The 18,907-nt window shown below is 43.7% G+C and overlaps 1 protein-coding gene across 1 annotated transcript in view; it reads right to left on the bottom strand.

The window, feature by feature from the left end:
- Nucleotides 1-18,907, bottom strand: part of Cacna1c (calcium voltage-gated channel subunit alpha1 C) — a 650,592-nt gene that overhangs the window by 94,858 nt on the left and 536,827 nt on the right. The window contains exons 14-19 of the mRNA XM_047548297.1: nucleotides 17,101-17,308; nucleotides 16,043-16,163; nucleotides 13,974-14,088; nucleotides 13,117-13,237; nucleotides 12,732-12,801; nucleotides 2,670-2,802 (exon numbers count right to left, since the gene is read on the bottom strand). Of these exons, the coding sequence (XP_047404253.1) occupies nucleotides 2,670-2,802; nucleotides 12,732-12,801; nucleotides 13,117-13,237; nucleotides 13,974-14,088; nucleotides 16,043-16,163; nucleotides 17,101-17,308 (768 nt within the window). The remainder of the gene's footprint in view (nucleotides 1-2,669; nucleotides 2,803-12,731; nucleotides 12,802-13,116; nucleotides 13,238-13,973; nucleotides 14,089-16,042; nucleotides 16,164-17,100; nucleotides 17,309-18,907) is intronic.

Genomic DNA, 18,907 nt, shown 5'->3' with positions numbered 1-18,907 from the left:
AGCTCACATCATCAGGAATCAGAGAGAGAGAGAGAGAGAGAGAGAGAGAGACTCCACTCTCCAGATACAAAATATACACCCCAAAGCCATGCCCCAATTCCAATCTCCTCCAGCCACACCCTACCATTTCAATTAATCCCATCAGGAATTAATCCATTGATTGGGTTAAGTCTCTTACAACCCAATCATTTCTCCTCTGAACCTTCTTGCATTGTCTCATGTGAGCTTTTGGGGGATACCTTACACCCAAACCATAACATCCTATAAGAGACCCACCTGCTGCAGAAGTACCAAGACCACTGGGAAGGACAAACTCTGAGACAGTGCTGGTTTCATGCAAATTAGACCATTTTCTTCAAACCAGCTAGCTAACCAACCAACCTGTCAGTCAACCAACCGACAAAATAATCAACCAGTCAGGCAACAGACCAACCAAGCAACCAGTCAATTCACCCACTAAACTGAGATCTGTGTATGGGCAGCTGGGAAGGGCTGAGAGGAACTGCCTGAGGATAGATTACCATACCAGGGAACTAAATTGTAAAGCAGTCTTGAGTTGGGGCTGGGAAGCCTGGGATTCAGAAACTGAGCCCTCAAGGGACATCTGGAAGAAAACTTCCCCAACCCCAATTTATACATTCAGAATTCTCACCAATGAACAGATCATGGAACACACAAAAAGACAAAACTATTAGGAGGGAAACCAGAAAGAACAACAAATAAGTGATTTAGACTCCAAAAGACTGGGCATTGTACATATCAATTATAAAATACAGAATAATTATATTTGAAACAATGGAATAAAAGACTCAACCACAAATATGATGAACCAACAGAAACTATTAGATATAGACAAATGGATCTAAAAAAACAAGTAACAAATGGAAGTAACCAGAATGCAAGAATATAATGGTAATGTAAAACACCTGGTTTAAACAGTAATAAATTTAAGACAAGCATCAGCAACCAGGAAAATAAATCAGAAGAAATCAGCCAGATTACTGAAAGAGAGGCAAGGACATGTAAGGCATGTTAAGAGAGAGGGAAGAGTGAGACAGGGACAGAATGAGAAGATCTAACACATGTCTAATTGGAGTACAAGGTGAAGGAACAGAGAATTGAGCAGAGGCAATAAAGATATGGCTGCTGATTTTTAAGAACTGAAGAATACAAATCCACAGAGTGAGGAAGCATAACATATTCTAAGCAAGACAAGAGACATCTATACCTAGACACAAGGTAGAAAAGGATTGGTTATTTACCAAGGAATAATAATTGGAATTCCAGCTGACTTCACAGTGAAATTACACTCTGATGGACCAAAACTATTGGTTGAAAGTTACATCCCCAGCAAAGTTATCTTTTAAGAACAAGAAATGAAAAAATTACAGATGAATACAGTCCAAGTAGGACCTTAAAGAACTAAAGGATAGAATGTGCCTTAGAAGGAAAAATGAGCTGAGCATGGTGGCACACACCTGTAATTCTAGTGGCTCAGGAGACTGAGGCAGGAGGATGGCAAGTTCAAAGTCAGCCTCAGCAAAATCGAGGTGCTAAGCAACTCAGTAAGACCCTGTCTCTAAATAAAATATGAAATAGGGCTGGGGATGTGACTCAGTGGCCGAGTGCCCCTGAGTTCAATTCTTGGTAACTCCCAACCCACAAAGAAAAGAAAGAAAGAAAACGTTTGCAGAATAGACTGACATGCATAAAAATGATCAACAAATAAAATAGTAAGCTATATGTAAATCTAAATACACTTTCCTAAATGATAATAATAATGATGACAATGCCTAACTTGTTGGGTTCTAAATAAAGTTAGGACTAAAAAATAACATGTAACTCAGGAAGAAATTAGTGAGTTAAAATACTCTAAAGTCCTTCCATTGTACAAGAGGAGGCTTAAGATATTGGTTAAGCTTTACATTTTGTTTAAACATAGTAAAGCATCAAAGGTGACCATTGGCCCATAGTAAAGCATCAAAGGTGACCATCTGAAGCACAAGACCCTGGGTTCAAATATCCAGCACTGCAAAAAACAAACAAACAAAAAACAATGAATAGTAATAAAGTTTACACATTTCAAAACCTGGAGAGAGTTCCACATTGTGGTGCACACCTGTAAGCCTAGAGACTTGGGAGACTGAAACAGGAGGATAGCAAGTTACAGGCTGACCTTAGTAATTTAGTGAGAACTTAAGAAACTTAGAAAGACCCCGAGACCCTGTCTTGATATAACATAAAAAGGGCTAGGGATGTAGCTCAGCAGTAAAGCACCCCTGCATTAAATCCCCAGAACCAGAACAAAAACAAAACGAGAAACAAACACACAAAACCTGTGAAAAACAATAAATGCAGAGACTTGGAGTGCAGCTCAATAGCACAGCATGTGGTCAGCATGTACTGAGACTCTGAGTTCAATCTCCAGCACCAACAAGTAAATAAGTGAAATAACATAAATATAGATATGCAAATATAAATAAATAAATGTAGATATCTAATTTGGAGTCCAGGACTCTCTTCCCTAACTCAGAGTCTGTTTACACAAATTGAAGGAGTTGGGAGAGCCCCAGGCTCCATGCACAGGTACAGGTAAGACATAGGCCTCTCCTCCGAAAGCAAAGGGAGCAGAGGGAGCAGAGTCCATCCTCCCCACCATTCCCACACACCTGTTGTTGGGACTGAAGATGAAAAATGCACTGGCTTCTGGCATGGGCACTGCCTTTTCCTTAAGGTGCAGCTCAGAGAGTGGTCGTGGGCGTGGCCCAACAGGCATTTCAGGCTCCTCCTCATCCTCTTCTCCTGTAAGAAAAAAAAAAAAAACCATTCTAAATTACTACCACTTCCACTGATTCTTATGACTGTGCAGCTCTTTCCAGAGACCTTCCTACTGGCAGGAATCAAGTCTTCACTTGTAGCTCTGAACATGTAGAGTGTCAATCAAGACAGACATTCTGGGGACTACTGGAACTCACGTCTGATAGGGACAGATTTCCCTATCAGTATGTATTGAGGGGTTGTAAGTAAAATAGCCAACTTGTCCTAGTTTGCTTCAACAGTCCTGGTTTTCCAGCTGAAGTTTCCACAGTCCAAGAAACCACCCCAGTCTTGTGCAAATGGGCATGCTTGGTCATCCTGGTTGAAAGGCACTGAAAGGGAACCAGATAAGACCAGACATTGCCATCTTGGCTGCAACCAGGAAAGGGAATGGCTTAGATTGTAAAACCTTATAAACAAGTTCATTCTTGAAAGTTCCAGGAATTTAAAACCAACACTTTCCCATTTCTGAAATTCCAACAGAAATCATGTGCTCTAAGGATAATAGGGCAACAGTGCTGACTGCAAAGTCCCCTCCACTAGATTCTATCCATGGCATTCCTTTGTGCTCCAGGTCAGTGTCCACATTAATGTAGACTGAAGTCAAAAAGCTTGCTCCTTTGCTTGCAGTCCCTTGCCCATAGGAAGAACCACTGTATGCCATGTTCTGACACATTCATGGTGTGATGGGCTGACAGATCTGACTCCATGAGAATGTCATAGGCCAGACTCGAAGGGAAATGACTAAACAGACTCCATTTTGCTCTGAGGCTCCATGTTATGTAGGAAATAAGCTTCTCCCATGGGAACACCCCGCCTCTGTGCCCATCATCAATTACTTGGTGTGACATGTTTAATAATATACAATGGCAGCTCCTATGTAGTGAAAATTGCTCTCTTTTGATTCCTATTGCTCCTAAGCAATGTACCATGTGAACAGTGATTGTGTGGATGTTAGTAACCATTCTTTAATTTGTACCTAGGTAAGCGTCATTTTGACCCACTTCCCCCTCTGTCGATGATCTCATTATGTTAATATGTAATTTTGAATCACAGCAACAGACACTTATGATTAATGTGATTTTTGGTATAAGAACCCCTACAACCCTGTGGTTGGGGCTGTTCTCCCAATAGCCATTTTTTGGGGCCTTGTGTGAGACAGTCAGCCGGCCGGCTTAATAAAGACTCTCAAATTTGGACTTCTCAGTGGTGATCGGACTGTTCTTAAGTTGTGCACCATAACAATGGTCAAATGCACTTAGACATGTATGGCATGGGAGAAGAAACTGTGTGAGTTAAGAACATGGTTCTCCAGCCAACTGTCTCCTACAAATTGTGACTGTTTCTTTCTAGCTATGAAGGTGTTCTTTAGTCTCCCTGTGTCTCAGTTTCTCCATCTAAGTCAGAACAATAATAATATATAGGTACCTCAGAATGGTGCCTGGCACACAGAGACCACTGTATAAGGTCAGTACTTTCATTGCCATCTCCATCCACAGAACAGACTTTAAGCCTGAGAATTAGTGCTCAACATCTTAACTTGGTTTGATCTTTAGCTACTGCTATGCTCTGTCAAATTGTCTACTCCCATTCAACTATTTTCTGAACACTCACTGCACTGGGCTGGCTAGTGTCCCCACAAAACCTCAGAATGTGCCCTTATTTGCAAATAGGGTCTTTGTGAATGTAATTAGCTATGATGAAGTCACATTGGACTAGAGCAGGTCCTAAATCTAATGATGGCTTTCCTTTGTGTTTCCTCAGAGACACAAAGGCACATTCAGGGGAAAAGACCACATGAAGACAGAGGCAGAGATTGGAGTGGTTCCTCTATAAGCTGAGGGCTGCTGGCAACCACAAGAAGTGGGGAAGAAGCAAGCCAGAATTCTTCCATAGAGCCTTCCAGAAGGAGCATGGCCCTGTTGATACCTTGCTTTCAGACTTTAAGCTTTTAGACCTGTGAGACTTGTTTGAGCTGTCCTTCATCTCCTTCTCTGCAGAGTCAATAAGTACCCCCCATCTTCAAACAGTGTCCTTTTTCTGGTTCTCCTGAGTACCTGGGCTCTGGGGAACAATCTTCATGTGAATTCAAGCAGCACCTTGGGTCTCTCACATTCACCCAGCACTGAGCACACAAAACCTTGGCTGACTGGCTTTTAGTGTGTCTACCCCATCTTTCTATGTGCTGAAAACTGTAGAAGGAGGAGCCACACCCTTATTTTTGTTGATGATTAAACTTCCACACCTTCATAAGGAAGAGAACTTGGCAGAAGAAGAGGGACAGGTGGAGACTGATCTGTTTGGAAAATTAGAGTTGTGGGAAGAGCATCTTGGGAACCCTGTCATGCCCTGCATACTCTAGTCTTCTGGTCAAATTGAATCCAGGGAGACATGTCGCTCAGAGGTATAGCACTTGTCTAGCACTTGGGAGGTCCTGGGTTCCATTCCCAGCACTTGGGGGTAGGGGAAGTCAAGTGATACAGAGGCAAAAATGCCTGGCACAAAAATAGTTCTTTATCAAGCAAGAAGCTTCTAGGCACCAAGGCTTTTTTGGGGAACCAGCAGAATACATGCATAAATCAGATCCTATCCCTAGGTCATTAGAGTTGACCAGCAAGACAATTAATATTTTCAGAGGAGAGGGGAAAGATAAAAAATTGTGTGAAAGCAAAGAATTGAAGCTTTCTGACACCCAAACCTTGCTGTGTAAAAGAAAAGTAGAATAAGTAAAACTGGAGTTGGTCTAAATCATATTCACAAGTGAAATTTAATGGGGAAAGATTTAAAATTTCTGCCCAGGTGTTCATGTTCTTTTCAGTTTTGCTCTAAATGGGCCAACATGTTCTTGTTCATGACAATTTGATAACAGGCCATTTAATGCTCATTTAAATCAAGCATGTTTATAGAAAACCATATTTACTGGCATTGTGCCAGTTTGATGTCCTAAGGAATGACTTTGCATACTCATTCATCAGCATAGACTGCCTCGCTGCTTAGGAAGCTCTACACTGATTTCCTTTCCTGGGGGTAAGCAAGGTAGTTGCTCCATCAGACACACCTGCTAAACGGCAGGCATCATTTTTAAGAGGACATGATTTCTGAAGGACAAACTCAAATTTGTAAAGAGACAGAAATTTGACAGCATGTGATGCCAGCAGGTATCATGGATAAGGAGGAAGACTGACACATCAGGAAAGGTCAGATGAAGTTCACTTTGAGGCTGGCGGCTGAACCACCTGGACCCTGACTCCTGAATGCCAGTGGAATCCCTTCAAGATCTTTATTTTCTCTTCCATTCTTGCAGTTTTGGAAAAAGTGTGATGAGTCAGGTAATGCTGATGCTTTTCTGAATGGCAGGTTATCATATTCAAAAGTGAAAGTGGGGGCTGGGACTGTGGCTCAGTGGTAGAGCCCTTGCCCAGCATGTGCAAGGTCCTGGGTTTAACCCCAGCACTGCAGAAACAAACCAAACAAGCAAGAAAACAGGAAGCACTGGAGAGCTGAACACCCCATCTTGAACTTTGGTACCCCTTGCCCCCTCCCCATTTGATACTCATGTTTGCCCCTGCAATTTTTCTCAAGGCCAACTGGAATAAAAAATATTATTTGCAAATACCTAGTGCCTGCAGAGCATTGAACCCAAGGTTGAGAACAAAAGCCATGGTTCTTGTACTCAAGGAGCTTACAGTTTTCAGCCCTGAGCTTGCTAGCAACCCAAGGATAATGCATGATTAGCAAGGCCCAGACATCCAGGGCAGAGGTCTGTCTGAGGATGCACTTTCTGTACTGGATATCTGCTCTATCCTGGCTCAATTGAAAAACAGGCCATACTTCATTCTTCTTTCTGTTCCTCCAACCTCTAAGCCATTAATAAATCCAGATGGCTCTATCTGCAAAAAGAACTCCAAGTCCAAGTTCTGCCCTTGACTGCCCCCCCGCCCCCGCCACCTTTCTCACATGGCATCCAGAGTGATTCCTTAAAAAGATAAGTCCTCCTCTGCCTGAGACCCCTTGGTGACTGTCCAGGCACAGGATAAGACTGAACCTCTTGCATGGTCTTTGAGGCCTGCCTGGTGTCCCATCTCATCTCCTAGTGCTCTCCCTCTGTTCTGTGCCAGGTGCACTAGCCCACTTGGGAGTCCTCTGTGACCGAGGGCATGCCACCTAAGAGATCCTGCACCCACTCCTCCCTCCACACAGAGAACTCTTCCCTCTGACTTCCATGTTCAAGTCCTTCGAGTCATTCAGATTTTGGCCCAAATGTCACACCCCAAAGATGTCTTTACTGACCACACTATCAAAGCAGCTCTACCCAACCTAGTTACTCTCCTGCATAATCCTTGATTTTATTGTCTTTGTGTCACTTCCTGTTACCTTTTGGTTGGTTGGTTTTCTTGTCTGCCTCCCCATTGAAATGTAAACACTAGGAGGGCAGGGTCCTTCCCACTGGAGTCCCTATACATGTATCGCTGGGGCCTAGAACAGTGCCTGGCATATAGTATGTGCTTGATAAGTAGTTACCAAGTGACACATTATCTTCAAGTTTCCTTCTAACTCTCGGTGTCTATGACAAGAGTATGGTTCAGATACAGTCTCTTCAACATTTCCAACTCCCCCACCAAGTCCCAGTCACAACCCCCCTTTGCCATGAAGTTCCCCACTGACTTGATCACATCTCAATGCCCTTATTTCCTTGATCCCCTTACGATGATCAGTGCCTCCCCCAGAATCTAAGGCTGTAAAACACAATTTCTGGTGTCACTTGCTTTTTTAAAAAGCAAATGTGTACTTACTTGTTCATTTTAAGTCCTTAGAGGTTCTTGGGACATCTGTGTTCTCATTCAAATAAATTAATAAAATATAATAAACATCATTACCCTATGTAAACGTAAAAAAAATAAATAAATAAATAAAAAAAAAAAAATAAAAGCAGAAAGTTGTGTTTCAGATATGAGGTGTCCCCCTAAAGTTCATGGGTGAGACAATACATGAGTTTTCAAAGGTGAAATGATTATATTATGAGGGGTGTAACCTATTAGTAGATTAATCTTCTGATATGGATTAACTGGGCAGTGATTGAGGGCAGGTAGGGTGTGGCTAGAGGAAGTTGTAAAGAGGGGCTTGACTTTGTGGTTTATATTTTGTCCTTGATGGGCAGAGCTCTCTTGCTCTCTGTTGCCATGTTTGAATCTATTTTCCTCTGTGTCCCTCCTCCATGATGTTCTGTCCCACCTCAGACCCAAAGTTATGGAGTTGGCTGACCATGGACTGAACTTCTAAAACCATGAGTCAAAATAAACTTTTCCTCCTTTAAGTTATTCTTTTCAGCTCTTTTGGTTACACCAACACAAAAACTGACTTAAACACAGAATTACCTATTTATCTTGGCACAAGGTTTTTCTTTGTGCATGAATGTATGCATCTCTCTACTATAGGTTGAGTATACCTAATCTGAAAAATCTGAAACCTGAATCCTCAATTTGAATGTTGGAGTATTTCAGATTTCAGATTTTCAGTTAGGAGTGATCAACTGATAAAGTTTATATAAACATTCTGAAATCAAAAATACTGTGAAATCTGAAACATTCCTTGTCCCTGGCATTTCAGATAAAGGATAATCAATCTGTAGTAGATGGAGATGAAAACCAACCAATAATACTTTCAAGACTGAACAGAGAGGGTAGGACTCTAGGGTCACTGGAGGCCTCTAGGGTCCCTTTGTGTGATTTAGTAACAGAGTTTCTGAGTGTAAACAGTAAAGTGCGGTCTGGAGTTCCAGCTCCCATTTAGCCACCATATTGCATGCATTTGGGTACAGCTGGATGTGCAAATGCAGCAGACCTGGTGAGAGAGCTAGTGATGGGAAGAGCAAAGGGAAAGCAGGAGGTCAGCATGGAAGTCAGCTCCAGCACTGGCCTTTGCTCTCTAGAAGTTGGGCTGAGGCTCCTTTCTGGGGATATCTGCATGACTGGGTGCAAGAGCAGCCAGCTGCCCAGAGGATGTAAAAGCAGGAGGGGTCATGGTCAGGGATCAATGGTAGATCAGGATCTTTGTCTTTCATGGTTCACAGGAAAGAGAAGCAACAGGAAGGAGAGACTGACAAGAATACAGACAACAGGCCAACCGAACTTTTCTGCTGCACATGGCACAAAATGACCCAGGAGATGATCTACAGAGGCATGAAAAGGCGGAAACAGAGGAGGTAGAGCTGGGAGACACAGCTGACTTGTCCCTCTAGAAGCCCAACTTCTAGAGAAGACAGGCCAGTGCTGGAGCACTTCCACGCTAACCTCCCACTTCTCTATCCCTCCTTCCCTCACTCACCCTCTCACCAGGTCTGCTGCATTTGTATGTCCAGCTGTACCCAAATGAATGCAATGTGGTGGTTAAATGGGAGCTGGAACTCCAGACCGCACTTTACTGTTTACACCCAGGTCTGTTTCAAGGGGTCAGGGGATGTGTGGAGTCACTAGCTTTAGGAACAGGCTGTCATTGGGTCTCCTGGGCAAGAAAATGAAAACCAGGTGTGAAGAAAATATGAGGGGCCTGGGGCTTGAACCACCTGAGCAGTAGTAGTAATGGGGTGAGGGCAGGCAGCCTCAAGAAACTATGGACCACAGGTCTCAAACTTAAGGTGCTATAGTTTGTATCTGGAAAGTCCCTCAAGTTTGATCCTCAGCCTGGCATTTTTGGGAAATGGTGGAACCTTTAGGAGGTAAGTTAGGTCACTGGAGGGGGGCCTTTGAAGGGGATATTGGGACCTTGGTCCTACCTGTTTCTTTTTCACTTTTTGGCCACCATGAGGTGAGCTATTTCCTCTGCTTTGTGCTCCCCCTATGATGTATGGCCTCACCACAGACCCAAAGCAACAGCACCATCTGATCAAGGACTGAAACCACTCTCTCTCTCTCTGTCTCTCTGAAACAGTGAGCCAAATAAAACTCCCCTTAAGTTGATTATTTCAAGTACTTTATCATAGAAATGGAAAGTTGAGTAACAGTAAAGGTAAAGAGATGCAAAGAACCAAGAGAAATGAAGGCAAAGCTCTACAGGAGATTAGAGAAGAGTGGCTCCATGATCACTCCAAAAAGTCAAAAGAATTCTGCGGAATCAGCAGAGTTTGGGAACAGTTTTTTCAGTTGCAAAGCAAAAGCATCCCTAGAATCTGCAAAGCCACCTCAGACAGTGTCATGCTGGGTCAGCAGAGAGTCATTTCTATGAAAACCCTCTTAGTGACAGTGTCCTCATTAGTGCCTTTTCTCCTTGACAGTTCTTCTTTGATTTCATTAGGGCAAGAAAAAAGAGAAAAACCAGAAGTCTACTTAGAACAGCAGAACTTGAGGTTATTGTCACAGATGCATGCATGAGGTGTATTATCCTACAACCATGTGGAATGGACAGGTCTGGGCCAGACTATATCTGGATGTGTGTGTGTGTGTCTGTGTGTGTGTGTGTGTGTCTGTGTGTGTGTGAAGACACTCAAGTTCAGAATGGGGAGGCTGAGTCTTGAAGGCCAGACAAACCTGGGATGGGATCTTCTTGGGGCCCAGAGGAATAATTTGATCTACCATTATCTTGCTCTCTCTCTCTCTCTCTCTCTCTCTCTCTCTCTCTCTCTCTCTCTCTTTTTCTCTCTCTCTGTCTCTCTCTCTCTCTCTCTCTCTCTGTGTGTGTGTGTGTGTGTGTGTGTGTTTGTGTGTTCTTTTTTCTTTTTTGCAGTGCTGGGGATGGAACCCTGGGCCTTATTCAGGTTAAGCAATTGCTCTACCACTGAATTGCACCCTCAGCCCCTATTATTGTCTTACTTTTTAAACTTTTAAAACACGAAAGTAGATTTGCCTGTTTTACATAGATTTTGCTCCATGCTCTGCCCAGAACCATATATACACTCCTAAGCTGGCACACCAAAATGGCTTTTTCTGCTATTATGCCCCTCTCCCATGGTGGGAGTTCTATCTCTTCTCACTTAAATAAATCCCACTCCATTTACTCTTGAAATAAAAAGAAAAAAACAAAGCAAAACAAAACAAAAAATCATACAAGCTGTGACTTGTATAGGGAACCTCCCTATGCCCAGTTTCAACATCTATTGCCATTTCACCGATTTTGTCTCACTTGCTTCTTCTGCTCCCCCTTTTAAGGGGGCATTTTAAAATCAGTTTCTAAATATTTCAGACATAAACACTTCAGTGTTTTAAAAACAACTACCATAATATTATTATACCAATGTGATTAACAACATTTACTCAAAATCATTTAGTTCCCAGTCCATATTCAATTCCCCCACAATTATCTAAACAAATCTCCTTTTAAAATTTAAGCTGCTTTTTCAAGATTCAGAAAAGATCCTTCCATTGCATTTATTGATACTTCTAGCAAGTTTCTGAAATTCTGTGATAGCTCTCCTCATCTCCCCTATGAGGGTTTTAAGACTTCAAAAGCCTCAGTGTCCCAACAGGAGACACTCTACTCTCCTTTGTATTTAAGTCCAAAGACACCAAATCTTACTTCCCCTGAAGGGAGAGGAGAAAAGTGATGGTGTGGTGAGCAGGGAGCCAGCTTCCAGGATTAATAGAAAACACCTTTAATGTCCTTGCAGATCTGAAAGACAACTGGTGCACGGAAAGCAACAAGGAAAATCTAACTACTCAGAATCCATAGAAGGTTTTCAGATATCCAACTTGATTACCAGCCCCAATACAGCCTAACCTACACAGAAAAAGGTCAGTAAAAGCCATTTTAGTGGTGTGTGTGGACCTCCAGCTTGAAGTTGGTGATAAATCTGCAACTCTAGATTGTAGGAAGACAAGTCCAAAGGTTGTCCCAGGGACTGGGCTTCAGGAAGCAGGAGATGTGCTTCAGGAAGCATGGGAGGGAGAAACTAGGATTCTGACATTAAAACCCTCTGTAAGGAGACTGCCTGCCAATTCACACATCTGATAGACACACAAGAAGATGGTGTCAGCAAGAGCTCTTTTTATGATAAGAGACCTGAAAGCATCTTACAGAGCAACAAGTGGGACATCTGTGGTGACAGCTGTCTTGGTACTCAGCAATATCTCCTGAGCAAGGGAAAGGTGAATTTGGGACTGGCTATTATTATTACGTCAGCATAACACTGCCACATATGCTATACCAATAAATTACATGAATTAATAATGGTCACATAGCACATGATATATTAAAACCTTAATTGGTCATATAATCCAGCTTCCAAAGGACAAAAAGAGAAGTATAGAGGGAGATGGGACAACAGGAACCCAAACTCACTTAGAAGGAAGAAGTACTATCATTCTACAGGGTAGCAATGGGGGATGGGAGGACTACAGATCCTAACCTGTTATATATTTTATGAAGAACTAGAAGAGATTAACTCCGAGGTTCCAAACACAAAGTAATGCTTTGGGGTGGAAATGTTAATTACACTGACTTAATTACTACGTATTGTATACATATATCAAAATAATTACACTGTGCCCCATAAATATGCAAAATTATTACATGTTAATAAAAATTTTAAAAGCATTTAAGGAAATGGAAATGTTAATTATTCTGAATTGATCACTACACAATGTAGGCATGTATTGAATTATTGCTTGGTATCCCATATATTTGTACAACTGAAATAATAACTTAAAAAATAATTAGAAATGATTAAATTTTTCAAAAAAGTACTGCTCAAATGTGTTCTTATTTAACTGGATATTACTATTACAAGGAAACCAGAATCAAAGTTTTCCCCAAGATGGCAATGGTAATGCTCCAATATACAGCCTAGACATTTAGCACTGCAAGGAACTTGTAGAGGGAAACTGGACCATGGGTCCCCAGGGCACAGCAATCCCGTATGGCTATAGGGTTTAGATCTCTTCTCCCAGCTTCCCAATCTCAGGGTTGGGCAGTGTGACTTTTACCTGCAGCCTCTGGGTTTGGGTAGGGACTTTTATCCTCATTCTCATTGGGTGGAAGGTCATCCATGTTGATCTAGGCAATTGAAGGAAAGAGGAGGAAGAATTAAGTCAGATATATTCCACAGTTTTGGGGGCTCAAAACAGCCTTATTATGTTCAGTGACTGACCTCAAATATATGTCCTTGTCACTGTACACACCCCCTTAACATCAGCAGAAGGCTGGTTCAACCATTGTGCCTTCTCATCACACCCCCCACCCCGTCCCCTGCTCCACCCCCAAGGATTCTCTGTCTTCTGGGTGGCTTCCTTCTTTCTCCATTTCTTGGGTGACTGGTCTTCTTTCCTCAGTGACAGTCTCCACAGCTCCTGGAAGGAGGCAGTTACTCACCTTTGTGGTGGCGGGGGACTCTCCATCAGCAGTAATGGATTTTAGCTCAATTTTCTCCTCCTTGGTCTCCTCCACCGCTGGCTTCTCTACCACCTCTTGTTTCTTCTCTGGGCTGGCAGTCCTGGCCGGTCAGCAGGAGAAAAAAACAAAAATGGATGTTTACTGCAATGACTGGAGACAGCATAGACAGGAACTACCCTGTGGTCAGTTAGGATCATTGGGCGCAGAGCCCCTGGATCTACATTCATTGGCCTTTTCCCAAGGTTTCCTGCAAGCATGGCTTAATCCCAAGTGCCACTAAGCTCGATCATGCCTGGCTCTGTCTGGCATTCTGGAGGCCTCTTATGGCTACTCAGATGCTTCAGTGCCTAAATCAGAGAATTGTTCTGGGTCTTGTTTAGGATTGGTTCTGGGAGGAACTCTACTTGGTACCCAGCAGAGGCACGGCCGAGGACAGTCCTATCTAGACAGCAATGGAGTACAATGTGGGGCCCTGTCTTGCCTCCCCAGCACTGCAAACGGTACAAAATAGTGAGGAAGCACTGCTCCTTAAGCTGGAGCTATTTCCCCTCTGAAGGCTGTCTTTCTCCCCTTCCACCCTATATTCCCATAGAAGCTCTCAAAAGCAGCTCCCCAACTTCCTAGACAGGTGGGGAAAGGCAGCAGCTTTGCAGAGACTATCATTCATGATGGTCCTTGCTTCTGAGCAATGCCCAGGCATTAGGGGAGGGAACTGACTTACTGCAGAAAGCCCCAGACCATGTCCCTTCCAAGAGGATGGTTCCTAGTGATTGGTGCCATGCCCCTTTCTCACCAGTGGAATGGCATTCCTGAACTGGGTGAGCTTAGATGGTTACCTGGCCAACTTCTTTCTTTCCTTCTCTTCTTCCTCCTCCTTTTGGGCAGAGGTGAGACTCTCGGCATCAGCCAGGTTGTCCACAGCAATGGCCAAGAATACATTCAGTAGGATATCTGTTTGTGTCCATTTTTAAAGAAAATGACCTTGGCTTTGGGGTGTTTGATGGGCACAGGGAGCAGGGAGGGCATACAACATGCAGAAGTTGAATTCCCTAGCAGAGACTCATGTTGAGGGGTTCAGAGCCCAACATGTCTCTTTACCTCTTCCTTCCCCATGACCCTGCTCACTATCTGGAGTTTTCTAGGTGGTTGAGATCAGGATAGCTTGCAGGCTGGAGCAGGGGTGGGAGTGAGGAACAGGCCCTGCCTTGCTCTTTAATTGCTGGGTTTCATTATTGGTTTCCCCACTGAGATGGCTGGCTGTAATTGATATTATAAGCAGTATTGTCTCTAGCAGAATGCAGAATGCTCATAAGAGCTATTCATTATAACTGGGAGTCGAGGAGGTGAGCTGTATCTCTGCCAACTCTTAATGTGAGCTTGTATATACAAAGACCCTTGGAGGGTCTGGCTGGAGCTGGCCAAAAACTTAGGAATTCCTAATTGAAGCAGTCATTTGTTTCTCCCCAGCCTGCCTCCCCACTTCTTACCAAAAGAAACACTGTGGGTCAGAAAACTGCAAAGGAGGTATAGCTTAAAGGTTTTAAAGTTAGTTAAGTCTGACCTTCACCCCTGAGCACCCAGAAACTCACACTATTTCTTAGACAAAGAAGCTGAAGCCCAGGCAGGTGGAGGGCTTATATAAGGAGGTTACTGAGGACCTCACCGTTGGGCCCTGGAACATGGTAGGGGCTTTGCATGCATCATCCTGTTCAAACTCACAATGACCCCTTAAGTAGTGGTTACTATATTCTGTTACAACCCGAGAATCCCTTATTTGAAATGCCTGGGACCAGAAGTATTTCTGACTTCAAATTTTAATGATTTTTTTAATATTCATACGTATATATATATATGTGTGTATATATATATATATATATATATATATATATATATATATACATACATATATAATGAAATTTCTTGGGGACAGAACCCAAGTTGAAACACAAAATACATTTTTATATATGCCTTGTCCACCTACCTGATGGCAATTTTATATAGTATCTTAAATAACTTTGTACATGAGATTTATGATGTGGAGTTTTGTACTTATGGTGACATGTTGATCAGAAAGTTTTAGATTTTGGATTTTGGGCTCCACGGTGATCCACCTGTACTGCAGTTTTCAGATACTGAGGTAGTGCTAATTTGCTGGGGCCTTGAGCTGGTAAAATGGGAACCTCTGTCTGTAGTTTTAGTGTCTGTGTTTTCTGCATTAGATGAAGGTGGGGTTTGATGCCTGAGACTTATGCCAAAGCTGTTTCTATTTACCACCCAGGCTCTGGACAAAACTCCCATGGGGTTACAACCAGGGTAGAAAAGAAGGACCTGTGTTTGAGACCCTGGGACTTGCCCAAGGTCAGGATCAGGAAGGATCTACTGGGTCTGCCTGTGACTAAAGTCCTGGAGAACAAGTTCAGAGACAGGAGTGCTGCCCAAAAAGCAGAGAGGAGAGATGAAATTCATTTCAAGGATGATAGCTCAGTCCTCCTTCTCTGAGTAGGTATGACAGCCCCAGGATTGCCAGAGCCCCCATCCCCAGGGGCTTTGTATCCTGTCTGTGAGAGTGGCTGCACACGTCACTGGGCCAAGGGGCACCATTCACCTAGCTTAGGATCAGGATATGCCTCCCAGAGCTGGGCGAGGAACTTCAAGTTCAGGAACACCAGTGTACACCCTCACCTATGCCAAAGCTGTGGGCTTCCATTCAGACCCTTCCCCACAATAAAGTGATTCTAGGCTGGGCCATGTTTTCCTCCCAGGGCAGCCTACCCCAGTTCGCCTGGGGCCCTGTGGCTGGCAACCAGTGTTCAGCCCAAGCCAGGGCCTGCAGATGACACCGGTGTGGCATCATGCTGCATGCTGAGTGTGGGGCAGCAGGGGTGGGGGCAGCAACAAAGGATACAATTTCCACAGATGAAGAGGATGATGAAGTAAATACAGACTAACATCCCTGGAAAAGAGGGGCCGCCATAAGCCATGATCCCATCATACATCACCGAATTCCAGTCCTCCCCGGTCAGGATCTGAATGACACATTCCCACCAATAAGGGACACAGTGTTAGACCAACAGCAAACCCCAAAACTCCCCTGCCCTGCCCCACTGTGTGAACACAAATCTCTTTTCCATTTGTATCCCTCCTTCAAGCCCCCAATTCTCCTCCCCAGTGTTTCTACACTATTGACCTGAGCAAGTTTGACTCTATCCTTAGACAAGATACGTGGCCACTGGCAAAGATTGCTTGAGGAGTGCTGAAAACTTTGTGGTCAAAATCTCTCCTACTGTCTATGTCCAGTGCATGAGATGATCACCATTAGCTCCTCCTTGGGGGAAGGGGCCAGGGCCCCTTAACTGTGTTCACAGATACAGGGATGTGCTACAGCCATTTGTTCCAAACATTGGCCATTGGGCATCATCCTTTGATTCTGGCAACATGCACATATTATTTAATTTTCACTAGGAGTCAATCTACTTTTAAACTTAAATAAGTGCTACTTTAGCCTTACTGTAAGCCAAAATAGGTATGATATCCCAACTCTCTGAGCTACTTATGTCATTTCCCAGGGGAAAATATGGTGGAGAGGAAAAACAGAACTCCATCACCCTCCATTCCCCAAAATAAGAAGACCCCTTTTCTTTTTTCAGTTTGGGGCTTTTATGAAGATTTCATTTGAATAAAGGTTTCTATGGCTAGGGAAGCATTTTTAAACTGCTCAACTAGATTTCTTCCATCCAATGGTTTGCCCACTAGAAGAATTCCAAGGGAGTTGGATGGAGGGGAAACTACAGAAAGACTTGAAGACACCAGGGTCATGGACCTCCCATGGCTGAGCTAGGCTGGCCTTGTTCCCAGTGAAAGGGAGACACTTTCCACCACCCTTTCCAAGTCTCCTTCTTCCCCCACCCCCAGCTCCTCCACCACAGAACCACCCTCAGAATCCTAGAAGAGAAGAGTCCATACCTGAAACACAGTGAGGAGGGACTGGGGGAAGTTATCAAATGTGCTCCTCCGAGTCTGCATCTCATCGAAGTTGAACTTTCCTCCAAAGAGCTGCATCCCCAGGAGGGAGAAGATGATGATAAAGAGGAAGAGAAGCAGAAGCAGGGAGGCAATGGACCGCACAGAGTTCAGTAAGGATGCCACCAGGTTGCTTAAGGAGTTCCAGTACCTGAGGACCAGATGAGGGAGGTCAGCCTGCTTCCCTCTGCCTTCTTTCCCATCAATCCTCATCCATGTGCCCACTTAAAGTTATAAGATGAATCTCTACTACCTGCTCTTTTTCCCTTTCCTGGGGTAGGGGTGGTGGTGGTGGTATGACCTGGACTCACAATTAGAGTGCAGAGCTAGTAAGTTCAGGTTCCAACATCAATAATGTGTAATTGAAGAGATGGGGTGCTGGGGTCAGAAGTCTGAGTTCCCACCCAGCTGGGTCAGCTGCTGGCTGCATGTCCCTTTGGACAAGCCACTTAGTGTCCCTATTTTCTGCCTCCCCATCTGAAAAAAAAATGGAGATAATAGTAGCATGTACTTCATTATGTAGGTGGGAAGTTTGCATGAGATAATCCCCTCACCCCCAAAGGTCCACAGTATAGTGCCTGGCCCACAGTTGTTCAAAGTCAGTAATTATTGTTTTTTTAAAGATTTTTAAAAATATTTTTAAGTTGTTGATGGACCTTTATTTTACTTATTTATTTATATGTGGTGCTGAGGATGGAACCCAGTGACTCACATATGCTAGGCAAGCACTCTACCACTGAGCCACAACCCCGGCTGGCTCCTAATTAATATTATTGTCACTGTTCACAGTCTTTAAACAGAAAAAAAAAATCATAATTTTTTTCTCCCAACAATGTCAATCCAAGGTAGCTGCCTCACAGAGGTATGAATTAGGTAACCTTTGGGTAAGAGAGGGTACAAGGTTTAGTGCAGTTTCCTAAGGATTACTATTTATAAAGCCTTTTCTTTGGAAATTCTGATTCAGTAGCTGTAGTTAGGGTCTCAGATATCTGCATTTTTAACAAGAATCTCACAAGACACTGATAAGCAGATGCATTTGGGGAAACATTTATCACAACAGTCCCACCATACCCACTGGGGACAGCTCAGAGCAAGTGTCCTCCATGAACAGGGTGAGGAGCTCTGCACTGACCAGAGATGGGTGTTGGGTGGGACACTTAGAAAAGAAATCCCACTCCTCATGGTCATAAGCCCCTCCACGGTTTGTACACTTGACCTTCATGGCTCAGGGAACGCTGTTCTCTTAGAAAAGTGTGAGGAGGGAATCTACCAATGGCTCCTGGTTGTGGCTTGGGCACTTTGCAATGGTTAGTTCAGGATCAGGAAATGCACGGTAGCAATAGGGACACAGCTCCACATGGGCCTGTGCCTTTCCCCAGAAGCTCTGCCTCTGGCCTGCCTGCCTTCCAAAGCACTATTCTGATTGCCTCCTAAGAGAGTCCCAGTTCATCACCAACCCCTTCAGGGAACTGCTTTTTCTACTTTGGTGCATGACATGTGAACCACCCCATTGCTGCCCCACAGCTGAACCCCAGCCCAGGTGCTTCTATCCAGAGAATGCTTTCACATTAAGTAACAAAGCAGATGGGCCAACAATTTGGATGTAAACATGAACTTGTTCCCAACCTGGGTCTTCAACGCTGTTCTCTCCCTAAAAAAATCAGCCTGTCTCCACGTTTCTTTTGCCTGCCAGTCACAGTAGCCAAATTTATGATTTGTTTTGAAGATAGAACTACAGCATTGCTGATGG

Source organism: Sciurus carolinensis, chromosome 4, assembly GCF_902686445.1.
Source record: "Sciurus carolinensis chromosome 4, mSciCar1.2, whole genome shotgun sequence".
NCBI lineage: Eukaryota > Metazoa > Chordata > Mammalia > Rodentia > Sciuridae > Sciurus > Sciurus carolinensis.
Note: the sequence above shows the minus strand (reverse complement) of the source record. Positions and strands in the feature narration are given on the sequence as shown.